The 27058-nt window shown below is 40.5% G+C and overlaps 1 protein-coding gene across 3 annotated transcripts in view; it reads right to left on the reverse strand.

Annotated features, from left to right (window-relative positions):
• The window catches only part of vps13d (vacuolar protein sorting 13 homolog D), a 123329-nt gene that overhangs the window by 71953 nt on the left and 24318 nt on the right, over window positions 1-27058 (reverse strand). For 2 of the 3 annotated variants that reach the window (XM_062392888.1, XM_062392889.1), the window contains exons 9-30: window positions 26400-26570; window positions 26047-26147; window positions 25327-25495; window positions 23316-23417; window positions 21918-22107; window positions 21127-21309; window positions 17916-18046; window positions 17732-17774; window positions 13865-14044; window positions 11326-11456; window positions 11110-11242; window positions 8729-10996; window positions 7806-7957; window positions 5628-6683; window positions 4792-4882; window positions 4547-4673; window positions 4263-4443; window positions 3812-3994; window positions 2110-2251; window positions 1670-1886; window positions 942-1113; window positions 595-710 (exon numbers count right to left, since the gene is read on the reverse strand). In XM_062392888.1, the coding sequence (XP_062248872.1) occupies window positions 595-710; window positions 942-1113; window positions 1670-1886; window positions 2110-2251; window positions 3812-3994; window positions 4263-4443; window positions 4547-4673; window positions 4792-4882; window positions 5628-6683; window positions 7806-7957; window positions 8729-10996; window positions 11110-11242; window positions 11326-11456; window positions 13865-14044; window positions 17732-17774; window positions 17916-18046; window positions 21127-21309; window positions 21918-22107; window positions 23316-23417; window positions 25327-25495; window positions 26047-26147; window positions 26400-26570 (6239 nt within the window). The remainder of the gene's footprint in view (window positions 1-594; window positions 711-941; window positions 1114-1669; window positions 1887-2109; window positions 2252-3811; window positions 3995-4262; window positions 4444-4546; window positions 4674-4791; window positions 4883-5627; window positions 6684-7805; window positions 7958-8728; window positions 10997-11109; window positions 11243-11325; window positions 11457-13864; window positions 14045-17731; window positions 17775-17915; window positions 18047-21126; window positions 21310-21917; window positions 22108-23315; window positions 23418-25326; window positions 25496-26046; window positions 26148-26399; window positions 26571-27058) is intronic. The other variant, XM_062392890.1, reaches the window with a different exon arrangement.

Consider the following 27058-nt stretch of genomic DNA (forward strand, 5'->3'; position numbering starts at 1 on the left):
TCAGAACCATTCATAAAATAAGGAATGACAAATAGTGAAGAGTAATAGCAAAATTAAGAGCGCTATTTACAGGACTTCCCTATATACAGATGATTTGCTAATATGACAAGGCATTTACATGTCTTCCCTTTGTTTTAAAAAATAATTTGGATCAATATCTGGTTATAAGAGACACATAAATGAGAGGATCCTTCCTCTAAATGAGGCAATGAAACAATAATTGATTCAGGTATACAAATACTATGGGGTTAGGGTTACATACTTTGGTATTGATATTTTACATTACATGATATTTATTCTTTTCTGGAAAAAACTGTCCCAAATTATATAAACTTTCTTAATCCATTACAGAAGATTCAGATAGATAGTCAAAGTTATTCAAATCTGCCTGAATAGAACTACAATATTGCATATATTATTATTACAACGATAATAGATCAAATATTTTTTTTTATTGTATTATTTATCATTTATGCTTAGACTAAAAACAACTTACAATATTATTGTACAAACGAAGCGTCTGCAACAACAAAATTAAAACACAGCGCTGCATTATAATCTGCAGAAGTAATAGAATAAATAGAAGAGGCCCACCTTGCTAATGAGCGTTTGTGTTCAGTGGGTTTTGGGCCATCGAAGAACTCTAGACTGACATCCATCATGTCCACCAGGAATGACAAGTTAGTAAAGACATCTCCGCTTAACACCGTCTGAAGAGAGATAAAACATCAGCACACAAACATAAACAAATATAAACAAGAAGAGGAGGTAAAAATATCCTACAAATATATTTAATTGCTTGAATCTTTCGAAACATTAATATCATAACCTTAGCACTTGAAATAATAAAGCAAAAGCGTTATAATTCCTCTGAAAATAGGTCTCATTTTAAAATGTGATGTTCGGTAGATAAAGTAATATCATAGAGCTTGTTTTCGAACATAGGTCCTGGGGTCCTGCAGGTTGTAGGGTCGAAGGAATTCTTCAATCGGTTCTCCCAGGTTGTTCTCAAGCAGCCCTCTGATTAACTGGTAGTGCTCTAAGTCCAGACAGCAGTGAACTGACGACAGGCTGCCATGGATGTACATGTCAGGTACTGCATGGCTCATCTCCCTGACGGTATCAAAAAGCACAATGCACACAAAAACTTGTAAGGGCCTGTGAAAAACTTTAACATCACACAGAAAACATGTTTAGTTACTGTAGAGGAATTTTTGTCCACCCTTCTTTGCAAAATTGTTTTAAGGGAGGGATAATTTATAACAGGTCCCGCAAAAACATACATTTTATTTCTTGCTCGACAGAGACTTCAGGACTTTCTAGTATAGAGCAGAATTCTTCGTTTCATCATTGATCAAAGCAGCTGCCTAGCCCCATATTTGACTGTTGGTATGATGATTAAATTGTGGAATGCTGTGTTAGCTTTACAACAGGTGTAATGGGATGCACGTCTTCCAAAAAGTTCTTCCCTTGACTCATCAGAACCACAGAATATAAACTCAAAACCTTAGGGGGTCATCAAAATGTTGAGGCAAATGTGAGATGAGCCTTTGTTTTTTTCTTTTTTTGCTAGGATGAGGTTTGCACATTTCCATGTGATGGCTTTTTGCCAAGTGGGTTTTTCATCATAACCTTTGCCATCAATAAAATAATAATGAACAGGGCGTACTTATCCAGATTACGCTCCAATTTTAGTTTTAGGCGGCAGCAATCTTTCAGCAGGTTATTTCCAGTGCGACGAACAGAGTAGGAAGGGAAGATGAGGTCTGAGGTTTCAGGAGGTTTACCAACACAGTCCCAGGGCTGACAAGCCACACGCTCTGCAGCGAAAATATCCATTTCTTGTAAGTCAAGCGTAATGCAGTCCAACAGGCACACGTGGTTGTCTAAAGAGGGAAAAAAACTAGGTTTCAGCTATTTTAAAGACAGTCACATGGAACTTCAATGGTGGTTCAGTACTTGTAAAATACAGTTTAACTGCAACATAGTAAAGTCAACTTCAAAGACAATTAGTATTACTTTCTTGGTCTTACATTTACCTCTAAGAGTACACACAGTGCTAGAACATACAGAGGCTAATTTTCTCTCAAAGTTTGCAGTAATACTAACTTAAGCTATGTGGGCCATTCTCATCAGGAGTTCTACCAATGTCTGAGCCCTGTGGCTTGCCAAGCATAAAACCTGTGGGTGATGAAGTGGTGCTAGGCTTCTCCTGCTTACTACTGCTTCCTGCTGTTCTCTGGACCGTTTCCTTTTTTTAAGAGAAAAGAAAGAAAGAGGTACATCGTTAAACAAGTCAATTTAGTAATGTTATCAACACATAAAAACACAACTGAAAACTACTTTTAGAAATGGGCCAAAGCACAAAATAAACAAAACAATTCCACAAATGGGATTTGATCAACTAAACACACAGCTGGGCAGAGGTTGATCAGCTGAAGTTGGGACTGCGTTCTTTACCTGTGTATGACTCTGATTCTCAAACTTTATGGCAGCCCAACTGGTGGGCCGCAGTGGCATAACAGGTGGGGCGAGGCCGGGAGGGGGAAATGTGAGGCTGAACTAATGTTTTGACATTCACATCTCTTTAACGGTGGAACAGTAAAAAAAAAATCATTGATTGAATGATTAACCTGAAAAGATGCAACAGGAAGTAAACTAGGCCGAGATCAGACTTTCCTTTCCATGATCCCCAAACGGCTCAAAACAGCTGTTCATCCCTGCAGAAACCGAAACATCATTCCATCGAAAAAGGAGGACGACGTTAATTCCGTTCAACGAGCACGAGAAGAATTAGCTCTTTTCCGGCCAAGCACGACGCCCGCTGCCACAGAGGAACCAGCGCGACAGAGCTTGAGCGGCCACGAACATCACTGAACTCCCTGGAAATCTGCTCCAAACACGAATGCAACACTGCAAGGTTTACAGTAAGAGGCTTTATTGTCTGGGAAGAGACTAGTTTTAATACTTGGCGTGTCATTTATTTGAGTGTATGTTTGTTTGTAGACCTCCGTGTCTATTTTCATTCCGTGTAAAACGCGGTGAAACAAGCCGCCACTTCCGGTTCTTTGTTGACTGTATTTAACGTGCATCGCGCCGTGACGAAACGTTCCCGGCCACACTGTAATCGCCCGACCAAGTTTGCAGAGACTTTACCGCTCAAAATATCGGTACACGGGGCCCGCTTGAGTACCAAGGGGTAAGGTCACTGTAAACTTGTCTCTGACGGTGTTTTTGAGAGTCTCTCTCTCTCTCTCTCTCTCTCTCTCTCGACACATAACCATATACAGACCCTCTGATACTTAAAATAGCGTGGTCACATCTCTGAGAGATCAGAGTTTAGTTCTAAAGTTCCCTTGTTCAAAACACGTGGTTCTAGGTCTCTGGCCTCATGCCGTCTCTGAGGTCGTAAACCTCCATTTTGAATTACGTGAACGTAACATCATCTTGAATTCGGCCAGACTAAGTGACCGCGTCATTGCAACACACACACAGAGAAAGAGACAGAGACAGACAGACAAACACACAGACACACCCACAAACTCCACTGTACAGCATATTGGAAAGTCGATGGCTATCCAATTTACTGACATTTTAAACAAATCAATAATATCAATCCTGTAACTGTGCTCAGAGGACCGAGTTAGTTGGATGGTAATTGATAGGACAGTTACTGTAGTAAAAAAAAGACTTAACAGGATGATTTTCACAAGCTTAAACAACATTTAAATGGCAACACAAAACCAAGCTCTGTATGCATTGATATATAGGCATTATGACTCACGGCATGAACCATAGAGAGCTTCTTTACCTTGTCTTGAAAGGCAAAGGTGCCATAATCCCCAGCAGGCAAGAAGCAGTTTTGCACCCTGAGCTGGCCAAGGTTGGCTACAATGACCCTTGTTGACTGTGAGCTTTCAGGGATGAGAATAACTGGGGCACCAGCCTCGATATCCAGCAAAACCCTGGATGCCCTCTGAGGATGATCTCGCACCTGCATTAAGAGAGGGGGAGTAGAAAGGTCAAGAAGGATAGGGAAAGAGTAGGACAAAATCTAATTAAAAAGATGGTAAGTTAAGATGAAATCCGCTGAAAAGTATAGATAGATCACAAATATTTCTGGATAATACACAGAAAATCATTTTTTTTATTTGAATCAAGCACTGCTATTTTGCCAGCTAGGGTTTGGGGCAAGCTGGATTTAAGTTGTCTTACTTATGTGAGTTTCATAGTAAAGAACCCCATGAGTAGGTAATACTCACAGCCTGGCCCTCCATTGCAGCCCTCTGTCTGCCCAGGACATCCTGTAGCTGGGTGAAGTGTTGAATGAAAGCCACCACCTCTGCCTGGAAGCGCTGGGTGTGTACATACTGCACTGAGGCCATCTCCAAAGACACCTTGATCTCATATTCCCGCTCCAGATAAGGATCAGGCTGGCCATATCTGAATTGAGCAGAACATAAGGGTGACTAAAACAACACCAATTCTTCAATGTGCTTTGGTATCATGAAGAGAAATTGTCTGTTGAGACTTCTGCGATATATACTTATGGATGTTAAAAATAAGAGCTTCTCCTCCTCGTGTGGTGAAGCGTTCCCTGTAGAGATCACCGTGTGGGGTCAGGTCACTCAGGGACAAACTTCCTAAACTGCCTTGTAATGCCAGGTTGCCATCTGAAATATTAACCATAATGTGATTTACTGTGATTAGGAACAAAAACTTAACACTAAAAATGGAAGCGTGGAGGGTTTGTTTGATCAAGGAGGTGAATTTATTGTTTTCCATACGCACCCAACATTTCCAGATGAGCAGATAATTTAGACACACTAGCTCTGGCAAGCTCATTGAGTTTCTTGTTCAATACAAGAGACAGAGAATGAACCTAAAATGAAAACATGGACAGGTTAAGTCGTGAAGCATTCACATCAGAGCTGATCTTTTAAAATGCCTCAAGGCTGACAGAGACTACAAATTTTAATAATGCATTCTCAGAATAAAATGTGAATATTTACAACGTTATTAGCTACCAGTTTATCATTCAAATAATAAACTGAAAACTAGATATAATAGAATAGAGAAAAAGACTCATGAAACCATAGTCCAGTTTCTATCTCTCAATTAACAATGCTAGGTCTGAAGTATAGGTAGCCGGTTACTTCAATTGTATCTGATTCGGCTAGAAGCGTTTTGTGGACTCAAACACTTCAACCACTGGCATAGTAAAAATGCTAGTGGTTGAAAATGAAAATATATCTAAAAAAATGAAAATACACAATATTTTCATTTTTTTGTGAACTATCCCTTTAAGAGGTAACAGTTTCACTTTGAGAGAACAAAATTTGTGCACCGTCCTATGTAGGTGCATACTATGTTGTAATGCCTCTTCAAATGATCGGGAAATACAATTTACTTAAAAACACTATCTACTGCCTAAATATAGCCTACCAATGTCTCACAATGTCTCTGACCACATAACTTTTAAACCAATAGCATTGCTTTGCACAGGATATTAGATAGGGTCCAAAGTAGCCCATTTTTCATAAAATATAGGCATATATACTGTATGTACATAAATTTATATTTTGAAAGGTAACCCATTCTAAAATGCACCTGGGATAGTGACTTACCTTTAGGTCCACTTTAGTATTGAAGGACACAGTTGTCTCCTTCTCACGGATGTCTGATTCATACAGAGGGTGTCCTGGCACAGGTTTGGTTGACATAGGGAAGACTTTAACTGCATGATTATTGGCTGTGGAGCCTATACCAAAAAAGTCCAGGATAACCACCCAGGTCTGAAGTGTGATCAAAACGTCCAGGCAGTTGAAGTCAACATCCACGCTTCTTCCCACACTGCCATATCGTGTTTTGAACTCCGGGTGGTTCTGGTCCACCAGGAGCACATTGATATGAACTAGTGAGTCATCAAAGTTTGGGGGTTGCTGAGGGTAAGGTGTATGATGGGACGGAGAGGGAGGTGGAGTGCTTGGACAGTCCTGGTCCCTCTTTGATTTGCGACTGCTTCCCGATGGGGTGCTGGGAAGTCTCTGGTATAGCTGGAAGACATTCTGGGCCTCTTCCATGTGTGCAGGCAATGAGCGAGGCATGTCTGGGTACAGGGCATTGGTTGCTGATGGACAACTTTGAGAAAGGTACTCCTTTGGAATGAAGGTGGAGGGCTTGGGAGCTCCACGGGACACTATTAAATGTTTGTACTTTGAATAAGGGTTCTGTTCCAGGAGGTCTTCCATTAGCAGTGAGCGCAGAGCTAGCTGGACTACCAGTAAGTGAGGATGGTCTTTGGTAAAGTCCCCCTCTAGATCTTGGAAGCGCAGGCTGACCAAGCCCTGAGAACCCTGGGTCAGGTCAGCACTGAGTTGGACCTGCAATTCTGCAACGTGTAATGTGACTTTAAGCTGAGTAAATGAAGGAGAGTGAAGAGCAGATTTGCGAGACTGTAGAGGCAAAGGAGAGGAAAGTGACGAGGGGGGAAAACTGGAATGGGGAGGGTCCCTTGCAAACAGCCCTCCCTGTGGGTCAGGAAAGCGGTGAGGTCTGGTGGAAGAAGGAGTTGGTGGTGGTGGTGTGGGCGGTTGGCTGGGGGTGTTTCGTTGCTCCTCATTCAGAAACAAATTGTCCAGTGTCTGTAGGACTTGTTCATGTACAGACTTGCACAGAAAAACCTATAACCACAAAGTCAAATATTAATGAAACTTAGTAACCGCACATCAAAAATGTCTTTCAATAGCCCTATGCAGCTACATTTTAACTAAGTTTTAGCTGATTGTATTGTAATCCAAATTTTATGCCAAATCAAAAGACTCCCGACTTGCAATGGAATCAAATGTAATGTAATGTGCATACTTTGAATTCTCAGTCTGTTTTTATTTGAATAATAGGTAAAACTGGCTTATTTTACAGACATCATTAGACTCGAAATGAGGTAAATTACACCGTGTTTTCAGCCGAAAAGTGATATCTTCCAATGGGTTGCACTCACAAACTATCGGAGGTGCTATCGCCCGCTAGCTTAGCCACTTTTGTTGGACTTTTAGGCCACAAACCCGGTTTAAATTACCTTGTTTCAAGGTTGAATATGAATGTCAGCACTTGCGGACTTGGATGACACCACACGAGCAGTATGAATGCATGTTGTTGCTGTTGTTCTATTAAATCTGAAGAAGGACTTACAATAGACTTCGTTTGAATTGGATTCTGCTAGAACAAAGTTTACCCCTGAGTCTCCAGAGGTGTTTTATGGACTCAAAATATCCCTTTAAGTATTGATCCTTACTGAAAGAAAGTTATCAGTGAGGAAAATAACAACACGGTAAAGGCTGGAATTAGGGAGAGAGTGAGGATAATATTTCTGTTAAAAAGAATAACAGAGAAACAGAGTGCTAAGAAAGGAATGACTGCCATTATATTTATGGAATAAGTGATCTGGTTTAAGTTAAATTAATTAAAAAAAATTGTATAGTGCCAAATCATAGTTCAAGGTACTTTACATCGTAAAGCCGCAATATGAGCATTAATCATCACATAATGATCTTAAATCAGTGAAATATTTTTTCCGTAGCTGAACACATTCATCAGCCGCTCCCGCTTGCTCTCTTCCCCAGTCGCGCCAACACAAACACACAACCACACACACAAACAGTGTCATCGGACACATGTATAAACTCATACTGGGTTAAAATAACAGAATTTGTAAACTTAGATAAAGTATGGTGAGCTGGAGATGGCTAAAGTTTGAACAATGTCCCCATCTAGCTAAGAATTTACAGTATTAATATTATGTATACCTGGACAGGATTGACAAATTTGCCCTGGATTCTTAGTAACCCTGAGCTCCTGCTGGGATCCTCTGTGGTGAGGAAGGTAAACTGAGTGTCTTCGTCAACTGGAACTTTCTCCAGGTTGAACTGTATTGTAGTGTCTTTCAATATATGAAAGGCTGGTAAAGAAAAAAAATTATGTGAAATTGGTGTAACAAGTTGCATATAGAAAGATATATCTGCATTATTTGCACTCCCATGCACACTAAGGTTCAATCCCATTTCACCCCTTGTCTTATCTTTGCCCTCAAACAGAGTCACAAGGGATAGTGGTTGAAATCTGCCCCTACGAATTGGGACAGCCCTTAAAGAAGCCGTTACATCATTAGTAGTCGTCGATGTAAAAAGACGAGAGATTTGCTGGGGATGTCATTGTAATAATAGTATTTAGATCTTAAATAAACCAATGCTATTATTTGAACTTACTAAAGTGACAAGCCTATGATATCCAAATATCAGCTATGCTAATGCAGTGAATCAATCACATTTGAAATTGAAAAGCTTGGATGCTCTGCATTATTTCGCGTATGAATCAAAAGCACACAGCTTAATTTGCTAGCAGTGGTCTGTAGGCAACCCTTCCAGGATGCTTTCTTATTAGAGGAGCAGTTAAGTTCAGTAACATCGCTGCTCTACACGGGTTCAATCAAGTGCATGAGTGTGTGAGGGGGAAGAGACATGAAAGTATGTGAAAATACATGACAATCATGCAAAAAAAAACATCGTTAGCATAATAACGCTACAGTTGTCGTGCTCTTTTGTTTTAAGGTTGTTGTGAACGCGCAAAACGAAGGGGAAGGGCTAAGGGGTAGGGCCAACGGATGAAATGGGATTGGGCCTAAAGCTAAAATTCCAAATGCAACCATCCTGAACATCTGTAATATACTCACCTTTTCCTCGGCTGAGGGATTCAAAGAAGTCATGACGTGTAAACTGTGGTTCTTCCTGACTGATGCTTCCATTGCAGGATGGTGACAATGGGCCAGTAATATCTCCTCTTGGTTGCCTCTTGAAAACCAAATGACTCATGTTGAGTGAATACAGCCGAATATCCTTGACAAAAACCTGCAACTTCTCTCCTTCAGAGTCTTGCCCAGTGACAAAATTCTGGATTGTTATGCTTCCCAGATGACCAACCAATAGCTCAGGGTGTCCAGGTTTTCGTGGAATAGATACAACTGGGGATTCAATGCTGATATTAAGGTTGAGCTTCACCAAGAAAGTGTCTAAAGTCGATTCAGGTTCATCCAGGGTAACATCCTCCTCATCCTCAAATGGATAAGCCCAGCTCTGACTGTTAGCTCGAGTTCTCCGTTGGGGGGTCTCAAAGAGTGAAACCATACCGCTGTACTCTGCCGTCTTGGTGGCTAGAACTGTTGACACTTTGGTAGCAGCACTTCTCAACATGGAGCGGAAATTTTCTTCTACCTCGTTAGCAGACAGACTGAGCTCCTTCAAGAACTTTGCAGAGTGGTTATAGTGCAAGGAAGCCATCTGAAGTTGCAAAGAACATTCTCCTTGCATTTTCTCCATGAGGTGAAAATACAAAGCTTCTGAGGGAGAACCTGCTGTATCAGCAAGAAATTTTAGTCTGCCAAGAGTTGAGGAGCTATCCTCAACATTGCCAATGCTGACCACAAACTGGCTTTTGCCTCCTTCCTGGGACAGGTCCACCAACTGCATGGACCCAAGCGAACCATTGATGTCCAACCGACTGCCCATGGACACATTGATCTTGGTGCTAGTAATGCTGGCAGTAGCAATCTTAAGCCCTTTCTTCTCAGCAACCAGGAAAGAGCCAGTGGAAACGGTCCGAAGGAGAAGCAAGTTAAGGCGGTGAATCTCTAAAGTCAGTTCTTTGTTCTGGTCATATGTTACCCGATATGTCACCTCTTCTTCATCACTGTGGGGCTGTGTTGAATGATGTTGTGCCGCTGATATACGTTCTTCTTTGGGGAAAGACTTCTGAAGGAACTTCAATAACTCCACCATGGTCTCAGGGTTGAGAATGATGTCCAGGTTGTTGACCTGAATGCTTGTCACCTGAAGGGAGCTGTCCAGGTTCATGGAGGGGCAGTCTGAGCTCACAAACTGGTACTCAAGCTTAATTAGGGCCTCTTGGTCCTTGAAAAGTGAACTGAAGGGAGAGATTCTATCTACAGGCATACCAGAGGATGACTCAGTATGGTGGCACTGATGTTTGGGAGACCTGCTATCAGGGGACGATACAGGGGTTGAGGCCAGGCTCTCTCTGAGGCTGCCTGTGGGTATGTCAAAACTAAGATGCTTGTGAGAAGCCACAAGGAGGTCAAAGTCTGAGCCATAAGTCTGTAAAGTGTCTACAAGCAGAAGACCATGGACAGTCAGAGAGACTTCAGCATCATAAGGCCGCTTGACAAAATGAGCATTTGTGCCAAATACCTTAAGAACAGATATGTAGCGGCCATCACTCTCTACACCAAGCTGCATGTAGTTAATGTTGAACTCAGCTAAGAGTAGACGGGACTCCACGAGGACTTCCCGCGTGTGCTGCTCTAAAGTCATGACACTCTGTGTCAGGTTCTTAGATGAACCCTGCAGCTTCCAGGAGCTGTCCTCTCTCTGAAAGATCTTGTCATGACGGAGTGTAAGGTCAGGAGACCTTATATTTGGGTCTCTCTCTTGACTTTTACCTCCTTCCTTCACAGCTGGGCTACTAAGCCTAGCCAAACAACTCCTAAGGGCAGTCATCTTCTCAAGGTTAATATGGACTTTTAGGTCTGGTAGGGTTCCTGAAAGCACAGCCCCAGGGAGCTGGGGGTCTGATGTATAACGCAGTCTCTGCTCAAGCTGTAGCAGCACATTGAACTTCTCCACCACATGAGTGGGGCCTACCTCACTCTCTTGAAGATGTTTCCAGCTGTCTTTATAGCGACCAACCATTATCTGCAGGTCCTTAAAGGACAAAGAGTATTTTTCATACAACTTTTTGCTGTAGGCCTGTGTACATTCAGGAGACCTAAGGCTGGAAAGATCAGGACTTCTAAGTTGTGCTTTCATTGAAATGTCTGGCTCAGGTGGTGGAGATTCAGGTGGCGTGGCAAGGGGTGTCTGGTACTCATCATCACTCATGTCTTCCTTTTCAGGCTGAGTAGCTTTAGTGTTGGCCTTATCATCATCTTCAAAGAAAATTAATAACAGTAAGTATGAGCTTGATTAAAAACTTCAGGGCAGAGGAATAATGATATTTGGGTGTGCTTGTAATTATTCGTTAAATTGCCGATTATTTTACCTTGAGAATTTGTGAGGAGAATCCTGCCTAAATCAACGACAACTAACATTGGGTCCCTCGACTGGAAATCATCTGGAAAAATCACCTGTGGTGCACAAATGTCCAATTTCATAGTCCAGCGTTTACTGTTTTCCTAGAAAACAAACACAACAGTTGTATTTACAAATTATTAAACTGACAAATATTTTATGTCACCATCAAGGATATATCTCTTACAATAAACTCTCCCACAAGTAGCTGGTCAATGGTTTGTCGAATTTCGGCCTTTGTCTGCATCTTCAGCTTGTTGTACTGTCTCCTGGCAGCTTCTGCGACTCTAAGCTCCAACTCTGACTGATAGCCAAAACCTGTGGATGAGGAAATAGGTTTAATCTACAATCAGTCTAATAATTCCGGAAATCTCAGTCTGTCTTTCAGTATGTGGCTTGCATATCTTAAAAACCATCTTATCGGCTTCACACTTGGCATGAGTATTTTTAACAGCCCAGGAAAATACAGTTCAATATTAATAAACTTTGAATAAACAGGTGACCAATGTCGGGGTAGACTCCCCAGTGAGGACCAAACAGTGGGTTGTAAATACTTGGGCCCTGCTAGGCCAAGCTGAAACCAGTTTGGCCAGTTTTCAGTCTTAATTCACACCTTCCTCAGACAACCTGGAGCCGACGGTGAGGACAAAGGATTAAAACTTTTGGAGGGAAAACATTCTCAAGCAGGCCTGAGAATCTCCCCCTGGTGGTTGGAAAATGTCCTGAAGAGCCTTCAGGACCCCCGCTGAGTTCCAAGCCCCGCCCACTAAGGTCGGAATCCTGACATTCTCATTGGCTGAGACCCAACTGAACCCTGTGACCACTTCCGGAGGAAGCAGGAAGTCCTCAGGTGGTATAAGAGTGCTGAGACATCAATAATCGCTGCCATTTTTCCCTGCTCTGAAGACGTCAACAGACCCCTCCGGGTCTTTCCAGATGATTTAGTTGCTAAAGGGGGTAACCAGAGTTATTTTCTTTCATTGTCTTATATCTCAGTCGATGTTTTTATTTTCAAAAGGACTTTTGCTGTTTTAACTTGAAAAGACCAAACAGGAAATTGCACGCGGAACAATCTCAGACTGTTTCACTTTTCCCACGGACTTTACTTTCTTTTCACAACGATCTACAAACGGCTTCCACAGCCGTCCCATGCAGAAGCACAACGTTCATCCCGTTGAGGAGCAAGCAGAATCCTCAGCACACAACGCCGCTTGGGTGCTGAGTGGTAAAGTAAATGTAACTTGTCTCTGACGGTGCTTTTAAGAGCTTTGCTCTCTCCTTGTATTCTCTCTCTCTCTCATTCTCTCTCTCCTTCTAAACCGACCTATACACACATCCGATCTGTATTTAGAATACAGTTCATGTAACATAGTTAAATCTATATTCAGAGAGGCTGGACACATCTGGAAGCCATGCGGCCGAACGCCAAAGCAGAGACAAAGAATTCTCTTTGTCTGAAAATCCCTTTGTGTAATTCAGGTGACGACCACCAGTGTGAGCTCCGGCCACATGGTGTCATTAACAGACTCCATTTTGAATAACGCAAGTTAAAACCACCATTTTGAGTCTATTATGGCCACACCTCCTCTCCCCCTCTCCTCCCAGTCTGAGTTTTTAGGCCTCGATTCCACGAATCATGATCGGCCGCCATCTTAGATGTGACGTCACCACGTGACTGCGTCATCGCCACGCCCCCCTTCTTTTTCTCTCTCTCGCTCTCTCACACACACATCCACACAGACACAGAGACACATTGATAGACACAGACAGATACACACACACAGATAGATGAATACATGTGTTTTCTAAATTGTGATAAGCGGCTGCTGTTGTTATCTTTGAAATATGGGAGTTTGTTAAAATGATGAGTCATTAAATAACACTAACTGTATTTCACATGCACACACAGACACACAGACACACACACACACAGAGAGACACTTTGACACAGACACACACCCATACCGAGACAGACATACATAGGTAGACCGCCGGTTTTACATGTATTTTCTGAATTGTGATAAGTGCTGCTGCTGTGTTTATCTTTGAAATATCGGAGCTTGTTAAAATGATGAATCATTGAATAACATTATAACTTTATTTTCCCTTTTTAATAAATGCTTTTGTAATTAAAGTATCTGTAGTCTGTGATTATTTGTGCATATGTATGTGATTGCAGCTGGATTATGATTGCCTGTGCTTGAACTTAGAAGCCTTCACTGTTAATGAAATAATTATTAATATCAAATATTGAGATTATTGATTTGACATTTATCATTATGAGACATTTTATAGATTGACTCGTTGGTCCCTGTAACCAGGGTGGTGCCCCGCGACAATAAGCAATGATTACAGATTTGTATTATTCTTAATTGATAATTTTATTGTTTTCATTAATTATTTTAACTTTTAATGGATAACCGTATCATTTCTCATTAAATGTGTTACTGTTCTTAATTAATAGCTTTATCATTTTTGATTATTTTTAATAAATAATTGTTATTTTAATAATCATATTTCATGATTATTAATAATTAGCCAACGTCAATTCTACTCCTCCTATTGCACAACACCAACGCTCTGTTGCAGCGGCGGCTGGGATTCATCAATGTAAGTGATGTCAATCATGACAACAGCTTCAAAACGACAATGGGCACATTTCAGATAATGGTATTGACAACCCACCCACCCACCCACACCCACACACACCCACACACATTTGCTACCTGAGGTGTGAACTTTTCCTTTGTAGAAGAACTCTGTAACTTGTTTGATTGCTTGCGGGTTGTAGATGATGTTCAGTGGACTAGTATTCACTTCCAGTCTTCTCTCAAACTTGCACCTTGCTGGGTTATGTTCATAAATCATCTCAAACACTGGAGATGATGAGCACTCTGCACTGCATCCTGAAATCACAAAAGAAAACACACATCGTATCCAGTGGCATCATTGTGGGGGGGGGGGAGTGGGACTGACTTCCCGGGGCTGCAGGAGGGAAGGGGGCCCTTGAAAAAGCTTGAATGATTTGTATTGTTCATTTAATATCTACGTACTTAATGAAAATGGCTGAACTTGGTCAATAGATCGGTTGATTTACTGAAATTTGTTTTTAAACAGGCTTCCTGAGGTCACCTTTTTCAAACCCAACAAACAAATGGTTTAGTCTTTGCTGCATGCAATCTATATACAATCCACGCACGCAATCGAAGTGAGTGAGTGACTTCTAGAGAAGTGGTTTTCAAAATGCCACTCAGGAAGGCATATGTAAAGTCGGGGAGTCAGAAAAGAAAGGTAAAAAAGGACAGAAAAAGAGAAAAGAAACGGAGGGCAGACAACAGTCTATGCTCTTAACAGATTTATTTTCCCAGAAAGGTGAGTAAGCCTAACTAGTAATGACACAGTATATTAAATATGGCAGGTCACACTGGCTGCCATATTTCACAATAAAAACATTTAAAAAACAAATGAATGGATTCAGTCAACAGAAACAATAGAGAATGATCTATGAACTAGTTCATTTTTAACTGCATGAACTGAACTCGGAAATCGTTCTTTGTAAGTGTGATCAGGCACAACACTGGTTCTACAGATTCAGATTTCACATTTAATTGTGTAAAAGTTTGGTTGATTTAAAATAGAAAAGAACAATCGGCTAAGCTGTGATTAGTCTGATTAAAAAATGAGATTATTTGACAGCCCTAATTTATTCATACTAAATGTGGTATGTGCTGTTCATTAGCGACTACCCTAACAAACACTATATATTCATTTGTACAATTGACTGTTATTTGTATAATTGTTTTTTAAATATGCATAAGGGACATTATGAAGTGAAAGAGGAAGGGGACCCACAGAATGTATATAGGAACCAGAATCTTGTGCTATGCCCCTAATCATATCTATTAAGAGCCAAATAACAGAAATGGATAAAAACTGGTTCAGTTCCATGATGAGTGTATTTCAAACATTTTTAAAAAAACCTCCAGCCGGGCAGAGATGTTACCAAACAATAAAATGAGTATCTCTACAGTATCGCTATTCAATTATAAAAAATTCCATACAAAATGGACTTCATATCAGTACCGTTCGGGTAAGTTTGGGGTCACTCAGAAATGTTCTTATTTTTCAAAGAAAAGCAGTTTTTTTCAATAAAGATAACATTAAATTAATCAGAAATACACTTTATACATTGTTAATATGGTAAATGACTATTATAGGTGGAAACTTCTGGTTTTTTAATGAAATATCTACATAGGTGTATAGAGGCCCATTTCCAACAACCATCACTCAAGTATCCGAATGGTACATTGTGTTTGCTAATCGCCATCGAAGACTAATGGATGATTAGAAAACCCTTGAGCAATTATGTTAGCACAGCTGTAAACTGTTTAGCTGGTGAGAGAAGCTATAAAACTGGCCTTCCTTTGAGCTAGTTGAGTATCTGGAGCATCACATTTGTGTGTTCGATTATAATCTCAAAAAGGCCAGAAAAAGAGAACTTTCATGTGAAACTCTCCAGTTCATTCTTGTTCTTAGAAATGAAGGCTGTTCCATACGAAAAATTGCGAAGAAACTGCACATTTCCTACAACGGTGTAAACTACTCCCTTCAGAGAACAGCACAGACAGGCTCTAACGAGAGTAGAAAGAGAAGTGGGAGGCCCTGGTGCACAACTCAGCAAGAAGACAAGTATATTTGAGTCTCTAGTTTGAGAAATAGACGCCTCACAGGTCCTCTGCTGGCAGCTTCTTTAAATGGTAACCGCAAAATGCCAGTGTCAACGTCTACAGTGAAGAGGCAACACCGGGATGCTGTACTTGTAGGCAAGAGAGGCAAAGAAAAATCCATATCTGAGACTGGCCAATAAAAAGAAAAGATGGATATGGGCAAAAGAACAGACATTGGACAGAGGAAGATTGGGAAAAAAGGTTTGAGCTGTTGGATAACACAGAAGAACATTTGTGAGACGCAGAACAGTGAGAAGATGCTGAAAGAGTGCCTGACGCCATCTGTCAAGCATGGAGGAGGTAACGTGGTGGCCTGGTGTTGCTTTGGTGCTGGTAAAGTGGGAGATTTTTACAAGGTAAAAGGGATTTTAAATAAGGAAGGCTATCACTCCATTTTGCAACGCCATGCCATACTCTGTGGACAGCCCTTGATTTGAGCCAATTTCCTCCTACAACAGGACAATGACCCTAAGAACACCTCTAGATTATGCAAGAACAATGTAGGGAGGAAGCAGGTAGCTGGTATCCTGTCTGTAATGGAGTGGCCAGCGCAGTCACCAGATCTCAACCCCATTGAGCTGTTGTGGGAGCAGCTCACCCACACTTGTACATTCATATGCTGCTTCTATGCACATCTTATTTCTATCATGACAATCATACACTGTCAGTACAGCCATAAGGAGAAATTTGGGGTTTTGTGTCAACAGTTCAGAATATAGACTAAGGAGTAGGCGAACAAATTACCACCTGTCTGCTAAGTGGACGATCCTCAGAGCCAGGCAAAACAACTACACTAGTACAGCCATGGCCAAAGTTTTGAGAATGACACAAGTATTGGTTTTCAGAAAGTGTGTTACAGGGCCGTGTATTTAGATATTTTTGTAAGATGTTACTGTAGTATACTGAAGTGTAATTTCAAGCATTTCATAAGTGTCAAAATATTGTATTGACAATTACATTGAGTTTATGCAAAGAATAAATATTTGCAGTGTTGACCCTTCTTTTTCAAGACCTCTGCAATTCGCCCTGGCATGCTGTCAATTAACTTATGGACCACTTCCTGACTGATGACAGCCCATTCTCGCATAATCAATGCTCAGAGTTTGTCAGAATTTGTGGGTTTTTGTTTGTCCACCCGCCTCTTCAGGATTGACCACAAGTTCTCAATGGTATTAAGGTCTGGGGAGTTTCCTGCCGATGGTCCCAAAATATCGATGTTTTGTTCCCCGAGCCACTTGGTTATAACTTTTCCCTTATGGCAAGGTGCTCCATCATGCTGGAAAAGGCATTGTTCGTCACCAAACTGTTTTTGGATGGTTGGGAGAAGTTGTTCTCGGAGGATGTTTTGGTACCATTCTTTATTCATGGCGGTGTTCTGAGGCAAATTTGTGAGTGAGCCCACTCCCTTGGCTGAGAAGCAACCCCAAACATGATTGGGTTCAGGAAGCATTCATTCTCAATCAGCATGACAAAGTGATCCCCAGCCTTGCCCTCATCAACACTCTCATCTGTGTTAACAAGACAATCACTTACATGATGTCAGCTAATCCTTTTGTGGCAGGGCTGAAACGCAGTGGACATTTTTTGGGGGGATAAAGTTCATTTCCATGGCAAAGAGGGACTTTGCAATTAATTGAAATCTGATTACTCTTCATAACATTCTGGAGTATATGCAAATTGCTATCATAAAAACTGATGCAGCAGACTTTGTGAAAATTAATATTTGTGCCATTCTCAAAACTTTTGGTCATGGCTGTAGATGTCTGACAGCTTAACAAGGTAAACATGAGGTCACAAGATCATTGAAAGTAGTATTTAATGGTGTTTAAATTAAGAATTTTCAAAATGATAAAACTAAAATCTTACCAGAGGTACTGCAGGAATGGCCACATGGTTGATTGGTAGTGTCCTACAAGTGACAGATAATAAATTAAATGTGTGATAGAACATAAAGTAAAAACTATTATAAATATAATGTGGTTGAGGAGCTACAATTCACATTTTTTTCACATTATGAACTCACTGGCCATTGTTGTCTATCACTGCTTACCGTTTTTGGAGACACCAGAACAGGAAAGATGGTGTCCTGAGTGGTCAGGTCTCTCAGGAACAAACCCCCCAGCTTCAGAGATAGCAGGGAGGACTCGGACCGAGGGAGAGAGTCCAGAGTCACTTTCACACCTGTGGAAATGTGGTTATAGTCCATTGTAACAACTAGAGTATACAAAAAAAAAAGTATAGCCCAGTGCAATTTCACTAAAATGTAAATTGAGTTGCATTATGTTACCAATTCTATTAAATTGTATTTGTGTATCGCCACTCATAATATACATTTTCTCAAGACACTTTACATAGGTCACTATGATATACTATAATTGTATCTTCATTTTTAAGTTGTAGTGTAGAGTATTCATTTTGTGTATGTTAAACTAGAAAACTAGAATATTCCTCCCATGAAATGTTGAATGTTTGCCTAGTGTTTGCAGCCGGTCTATTCACCACCTAGGTGCAAGTATTTTTTTTAACATTTTTAAGGTCCAGCCTCTTGAAGAGAGAAAGGACTCATTATGTTTCTATTCAGCAGCAGTGGTAAAAACTAATAGAATATATATACAAGTACTCCAGAGCTGGTGTTGAACCCACAACCTCTTATTCACTGTTCAATTATTTCAACCAACTGAGATAAACACTCTGATGGATAGCTGTGAAGGTTATTATAATAAACAGTTCAACTCCGCTCCTGCTCTGTGTGTGTATCTCAATAATTACTCGCACTTGTGTGTCCCCCACTTGGGATGAGAGATCTATGCTCTAGCGCAGTCCTCAAACAAATTGTTGTCCTATCTGTGCAATAAAAACACAATCCCAAGACTTTGCTGAAAACAGATATACTTTTTATCGGTTAAAGTTAAGAAATGTGACCGTGGGCTTGAGTTAGAAAAGTGTGAACAGAGATCCTTTCGACTAAATGCATAATATTTAAAAACTCCAAAAAGGGTCTTTAATAGCAAACAGTAATTTAATTTACAAATGCATTGACCAAATGTATTAAATAAGCATCAAATGTACACCCTTTCATTCTCATCATTTAATATAGTTTACAATAGAGTATATGAGAATGTTCATACAGTTTTGGCTTTTGTTAAATCATTTATTGGCCTAAAATTGACTGTATTCACTTGTAGTGTCTCCTCTGAGGTAGTATATATTAGCCTGTATGCCCCTAAATCTTTACATTAGCAAGAAACAAGTTAACTACATATCTTTTTGTCTTTTGGCTAAATACCGGTAGACTTGGTTCACTGGTAACTTAGTCCTTTGTTCACCATCATTCATCCCCTACACAAGAGAAAAAACCCCACCACAACTGGGACAGGAGCTGGGAGGTGCCACCCCCCACCCACATGGCTGCACCACTGCACTGAGGTGCATTACTTTGCTGGTCAACAATTGACTCCTCTGACGTTCTCTAATCATCACGCTTAGAATTGATCTTTATAAAAACCTGATGAATTCATATGTTCCTGGATATTAAAACACGTGTCTCAAACTCTAGAGTGAATCAAACAAACACAAAGTAAACATCAGTCTTGTACATTTCCTAATAACTTGTGATCAGTGATGGTGTTTTTATTTTTTATTTATTGTGTAAAGTGAGCCGGGTCAGAAAGGGAGTAGGGAGGAAGCATTCTCCGAAAGAGACTATGACAGAGGACGACTAGGGACGGGAAACGCCAGGGACATCCCGATACAATTAAATAAAAAGTAGGCTATGCTTCACTGTTGTTTGCATGTAGGCTATGCAAAGCTTGTGCTTGGATATGTTTAGATTCTTGTGCAAAAACAAGAGCTGGTCAACATGCTCTGGGTGAGGTTCGTCATCCGCTACCCCCCCCCCCCCCCCCCCCCCCGGGCTTCAGATTATTTATAGGTCTAGAGATGACATGACATTTATCAATAATACTATGATTTAAAGTTCACAAATAAGGATATCATGAGAACTAATACGAACAGAGTTGATTTAGAAATTCTGACGGTACTTGTTTTTCCAATGTACTGTACCAAAGGTATAAAACATGTAGTTGGCACTGGAGATGTGATTCTTACTAGATTGATGACAGCAGCATATCTCTACAAGCATTCTATCCTGACATTTAATTCAGTGGTAAGTGTAGTTGAGGCAACAGGTCCACTTAGATTTTTTTAGAAAAAATAAGCAAAAGCTGGTGCACAGATATGTTTTACATTTAACTCAGATCATCAGGAACAAGTTGTTAACAACCAAAAGCAGTATGTAAAAAGTGCAACCAAGCAGGATGGCACCTAGTCGAGCACATACCTCTGCCAAGGCTCAACAGTCACCTTTAATTCAGTCAAGCTGCACCAAATTTCACACAGTCCTTGATATCAGTTCACTAAATGTGCATGTTTAAAAATAAAATAAAGATCTACGCTGGTAAAATGGGGAAAAAACACAATGTTTAATAATCGGAAAATCCCTGGATTCACCTCCAGATCAACCCCGAAAACTATTGCGTTCTTCCATGATCCATATCATATCCTTCCATCAAGTCCCACATTATCGTTTTGGTGGAGAAAAACACCAAAACTAAACTAAATCTAGAACTTCAAAGAGGTCATTAAAGGTCAGCAACACTTTTTATGGTAGTCAAGGTTGATGTATAATTTTTTGGGGGAAATGTCATGTGAAAAGGAGTGTGACAAATCAGGGTGGTAAACAATACGCCTCCTCATATATACTACAACTATTAGCCTACTGACAACACCATACACCTTTAGTTGCTATTACCTTCATGTCTGTCTGACTTTTTGTTTAGTATGGAAACTATTAACATTGGTACACCTCTCCATTTATATTGGATGCTATCTTTTCTCATGAATGTTGTAAATATTGTTATTTTGTTGATTTGCTCTGTGACACATGACATCTATTACACTTCTGACTGTCCTGGGACATGAGCTGGATCCTCACAAAATAAGGCTTCTGTCATTAACACTAATGTTAGAATGTTTAATGTCAAATTAAATTCATTGACTATTTAAATGGGTAATTTCATATTTCTGGTCTGTCACCCTGTTTAAACTTTTGTTTGCACATGACTATATCAAAATGTGTTCACGAGTGTGTGTGCAAAAGGGACAATGGTAGTTTTTGGAGATTATCCCCATTAAGACAACAGCAGGATTTAATTAAAGATACTTGCACAACACTTAACTTAAAATCCCTGACGCATGTGTACCTGAGAATTCCAACTGGATGACCCCACTCTCATGAGGCCTGTTCCCTATCCTGTCCTGGTGAAAGAGCGTGACTCCACCCTTCTCCAGTAAGAACTCCAGCCGGGCAAACAGGTGGTCTCGCCTTGTGAAGCTGTTAAGTGTGTGAGAGTCCTCCAATGGATCGAACAAGTCTTCTGTCTCTGCTGGATAAGCAAATTATTAAGAGTCAGCAGTCCGTACAATTAATAATCCTGCAACCAACACCAAAGATATAAATACAGATATGCAACAACAAAGATGCATTTTATTATTCAGAATTGCCAATAACATTTTTTTAAGCAGCAATGCTTTTCTAGTCTTTGCAGCCTGGCTTGGTGGCCGGGTAAACTAAGAGATCAATGCGTTAAACTAATTAGAAATCTTGTTGACTGATTTGGGAAAGGAGATAAGGGTTAATGGAAAAGGATTTAACAAAAAAAGAAAACTGCTAACTAATTTAGAATTTTTCATTTTAAATATATACATTGCATCAACTTGTATACGTTATACTTTGTACCGTTGTTAACTACACACAGACATTGATATCTTGAATATTTCAATAAATATTGCACTGAATCATAATGCCAGTTAGACGTTATGAAATTTGGAAATTTTCTTTATCTGTTGCTCTCGGAATTTCAATAAATCCTAGAACTAATTTAACAGAACAGATAATTGAAATAAAACCAATTGTGTCATAACTCTGCTACAGCTTCTAAAATGCGTGTCAGCACTTCACTGGTGCCAGACAGAGGTACAGTAAGCATCTAACCTAGAATGCCCCATGAGGATGGACTTGGCAGCAGCTCTTCAGGCCTGTCTGGGTCCTGGGAATCTCCATACCAGCCTCCCCAGCCAGGAAACCATGATTGCAAGTACTGAAGCATCCCTGAGCTCCCACTCTTAGGGATAGATGTGGTGGGTGAACAGGGCAGGGGGTCGCTGCTGGGCTCTCGCACATTCTGGAAGAGGAGACACTTGATGGTGAACATGTAATGAAACTATGAGAAACTGTGAAATCAAATTCCATCATTGAAAGTTTGAAGACTGATTGTGAAAAATTATCTAGGTGCATTTCTTGAGTTTACAAACATAAGAAATATTGAAAGCAGCGCAGTTAACAGGAATTTAAGTGTTGCTTGGAGCACACACGCAGCAGAACTGTGGCGCAGCAACCACGCACCATTCAGTATAGACCGACCACACACACACGCCTAGATATCCCGTATCACATGCGTGGTCTTAATTGTGATAAATGCTGCTGCTGCCATCCTGGAAATATTGGAGTTTGTTAAATGAAGAATCATTGAAATAACATTAACTTTGTTTCCCCTTTTTAATAAATACTTTTGTAATTAAAGTATTTGTATTTCTGTGATTATTTGTGCATATGTATGTGAATACAGCTGGATTACTATAGCCTGTGCTCGAACTTAAAACCCTTCATTGTTTATTATATAATCATTAATATTAAATATTGAGATTATTAATTTAACTTTTATCACTTGAGACTGATAACTATAGTTTGACTAGTTGGTCCCTGTAACCAGGGTGGTGCCCCGCTACGATAAGCAATGATTACAGATTGTATTATTCTTAATTGATAATTGTATTGTTTTCATTAATTATTTAACTATTATTATGGATAACCGTATCATTTCTAATAATTGTTTTACTATTCTTAATTAATAGCTTTATAATTTTTAATTATTTTTAATAAATAATTGTTATTTTAATCATATTTCATGATTATTAATAATTAGCCAACGTCAAATCTATGTGTCGCATGCAGATCTGGGGCCATGGGTTGGCTTAGAGAATTTTCCAGGCCACAACAACAGTGTTGCAACAACAAAATTCCCTTCTGATACTCCAAAAGTGTTTTGTGAACTCACCCACTTCCCCCACCCCTCCATCGGCATTGTGGTGAGTAGATAATGAGTGATATTTAATTTCTCTGTGAACTATCGCTTTAAGGCTCGCTGTCCCGCCCACAAGGTATAGTTTGTCTGTTTATTATCACTTTTTTAAATATTGACCGTATAGTGTAAACAAATCGCACCTAACACCTTAACAATACACATGCCAAGTGAAAAGCCAATAAGATGTATAGTTCTCAAGATATGCATTTGACACAAAGCTATATACCTACAAAATCATCAAAGCTTACCTCTGCAATCTCTTCCTGCTTTCGAAACCAGTCATGGACAATTTCTCTGAGACTCTGCAGCTCCTCTATTGTCTGCTCATCTTCCACTCTCTCAAGCTCACTCTGGAGAACAAAGACAAGCATTGTTCAGAAATGCGATTCTGAAAGTTTCTGAAGTATTTCTGAAACCCATCATCTCAAAATACAAATTGCGTGAGCTTAGTGTGTCAAAGCTAGGGATGGGTATGGGTAAAAAAAACGACGCTTGGCGACATTTAAGAAAGGCTTTTTCTAATTGCCAAATATATGAACTGTTTAAAGTGGTACCTTGGCAATTATTTTGTACCCTTCTCCTTTTTATATCCACTGTATTTGGTTGTTTTATACTACTTGGTCAACGGGAGATATTATTAGCGCTGCTCGGCGCTTCAGCATCGCTTCAGCGTCCGTTGTGAACAGCCAAGCGCCGGCGCTAGGGATTAGTGCGGTTGCGTCGCTTCCGCGTCCGTTGTGAAACCCGGTGTAATGTGGGCAGCAAGGAGACAACAGTTTGTCCACCGGCAGCCATTACCGACTCATGAGGGGGCCTGACAGGAAGCACCCCTTACCGTGAAGGAAGGAATTGAAGTGTAAGGAGGCAGGATGAACGAAAACCTCAGTCTTCAATTGGCTCAGGCACCGAAATAAAGCACAAAAATCTGCGTTGCATTTCGGTCCGGGTATGTACCGGTTGTATTGGAACCGGTGCCATATTGGAACCGGTTCTCGGTACCCAACCCTAGTCACAACATTGGAAAAAAACAATATAAATTGGGCTTATACATGTACTTGAAGAGACTTTTCAGATATTAGGAAAATGTAGTACAACGGTGGAGAATGAGGCTACTCTGGTGAGATTCAAGTTGCCAGTGTGCCTAATCAAATGCTCTCTCAGATGCTAAAAAAGCTTGAAATACAATCCCAATATTGTAACTACATCCCATCTCCCCCTTTACTATGACAGAAATGGTTTAATTTCGCCTTCAAGTGTGGCTGTTAATATAAAAAGTTAGTTTTGGTTTCTGTTTGTACGGTGCAAACAGGGTATACATGGCCACTCCCATGCTATTCATTAAGGCCCAAGTACCGACCACTGCGTGGACCCCATTGTTTTACAAGGAACTAATAGGGCTACTATAACTTATTTGTGGGACTAAAATGGGTGTGGCAAAATGGAGCAGCGCTCCCTATGAAATTTCAACAAAGCAGCCCTCGGGGAACATTTCACCTACATTTATGAAATTTAATGAGGGGCCAAGACCCACAAAAAAAGTTGTAGCCATAACCAACAGGAAGTTGGCTATTATGATTTTCCTGTACAGATTTGTGTAAATTTGTTCCATTCAAAGGGGTTATACTTGAACAAGCTTGTCCGGCTTAAAGAAGTCTAATCTTCTTTATTTTTATTTTTTTCAACTCTTTTTATTTGAATTTTCCAATGATGTGACACACAATGGTCATAAACACTAGTATGGCAGTACAGTGAGTCTAATCTTAAGAACTTTGTGAAGGTACATTTTGAAGCTGATTTGTCTGTCTGTGGCGGTATGGCAAATTTTCGATGTTTGCCATTTAAAAAGGAAATCGTGTCAAATCACGTTTAATATGGTCAAATGACATATCATGTCTGTAGCCACGCACAGAAGAAAGGACATCAAAATCATTTAAGCATGTACGATTATGGCAACAGGACTCAGCTGTCAACCAGTGTCCTGCATGTACCCCCAACTGTGCCAGGCGTGTTCAACACTGGTTGCAGCTTTAATGATGTAATTGAACTTGAACTGCATAAAGGCACATTCTATTCATACGTTTTTGTATTTAAAGATATTTGATATTTGTGAGTCAGACCATATACATAAAATTAACATTTCACTTTATGTAGAAGCAATTCTGGGATTCAGTATCTTGCCCAAGGACAATTCGGCAAGTGGAATGGGGAATACTGAGATTGAACGACCTCCCATATCATGCCAGTATTCCATTGTAGTACCTCCTCTTGAGGACTTAGTGGGACGGCTTTGAGCTTCCTGAAGTAGAGACTGGTGTAGGTCTGGGCGTCTCGTGCTCGCTGCAGGGCAAAGTCCCAGCTGCCTCGCCGCCGCTGCTCCCTGATTTCACTAAGGTTGGCCTGGATGGCAAATATCCACCACTGCTGGCAGCTGAAGGGAAGAACAGTGTTCCAGACTTTGATTTAATGGTGGATTGAAAAACAATGTTGGATGCTTATAAGGCTTAAAGGGAAAGTTCGTCCAAAAATGAATATGTACTCATTATCTTCTCACCCATATGTCGATGGGGGGGAAGGATGAAGTGTGTGGGTGAAGTGAGTCTTTTAAACACTTGTAGAGACTGGGAATAAACTTTGTTCGAGCGGAATCCAATACACGTTTAAAAATGGTCCAATCTGTCATAAATTCCACATGTATGATAAGAGTGCCTTCCTATACCAAGTTATAGTCCTAGCACCACCTACTGGCAACGGTGGTAGGTGCTGTTCATTTACTTTAAACACATTAAAGTAAATGACCCCCCCCCCCTCCATTCCCTTGGCATAGGGGTGAGTAAGTGAGTGAATTTTCATTTCAGGGGGACCTATTCCCATAAGACATGATTATAAGAGGTTGAATGACTGAATATGTTTTGCTTAACCAAAATAAATTGGGTTGCTTCCACAATAAAAACAAAGTTCAGTGTTGATGTTTGAACTTACTGTCCTAAAAGGGGAACTTTCGGTCTCCACTTTCGGTAAAGCATCTCTCGCTCTCTGCGGTCTAGCTCCTTAAGGAAAGCCATGATCTGCTGGTACTGCACCTATGGGACAACAATTGCGAGCACACACACACACACACACACACACACACACACACACACACACACACACACACACACACACACACACACACACACACACACACACACACACACACACACACACACACACACACACACACTTTGACCAACGCTTTCTTTACATATAGTGTTGGGACGCCCATCCATTAAACATGAGGCCTCGTGCCACTGCGGAGGCATTAGAAAAGAAGAGCATCTGATGTTTATACAGACCTGTGACAGGCGTAGGGACATGGGCTCAAGTTGAACTTGGCCTTCAATTCGAGGAGTATATCGGGACCTCAGAGGCTCCTTGGTAGCATTTCTTCTTAGTAACACAGAGGAACGCACAGGCTCAAAGATGTACTGATGCTCACGGCTCTGCATAAACTGGGTCATAACCTCCTGTAAAGTAACAAAACTAAATCAGACTAGTCATATGGCGTTATGGGACATTTTAAAGATATTAGTATGATCGTGGTCTAAAGCAGGTGGGGCAACAGTTTTTATGCTGTGTCCAGATCCCCTTTTGTTAGTTTACCAGTGGGGGAAAGGTTGCTGCACCAGGCATATGGTTCAAATGGTTCTACTCAGTCCATTAATCAATCATGACTGTGATTTGGGCATGATATGCAATAAACAAATGCATGCTTGCATCTTGGAAGATTGCTACTATAATTGTGGATTGCAGGGCCATTAAGAGAGGACACTTTACTGCAGACATTGTTACACTTCATGCACAAGCAGTTGATATGTTGGTGTGGCAAGAAGAATGTGAGCTTTTAATGCATCATCTAAAATAATTAACTGGAGAGGAGGAATATATACAAACCATGGTTGGGCGATTAATACACTTTTGTAATTGGCCACATGCGACTCAACAGTCATCGATT

This window comes from Platichthys flesus, chromosome 7, assembly GCF_949316205.1.
Source record: "Platichthys flesus chromosome 7, fPlaFle2.1, whole genome shotgun sequence".
Taxonomy (NCBI): domain Eukaryota; kingdom Metazoa; phylum Chordata; class Actinopteri; order Pleuronectiformes; family Pleuronectidae; genus Platichthys; species Platichthys flesus.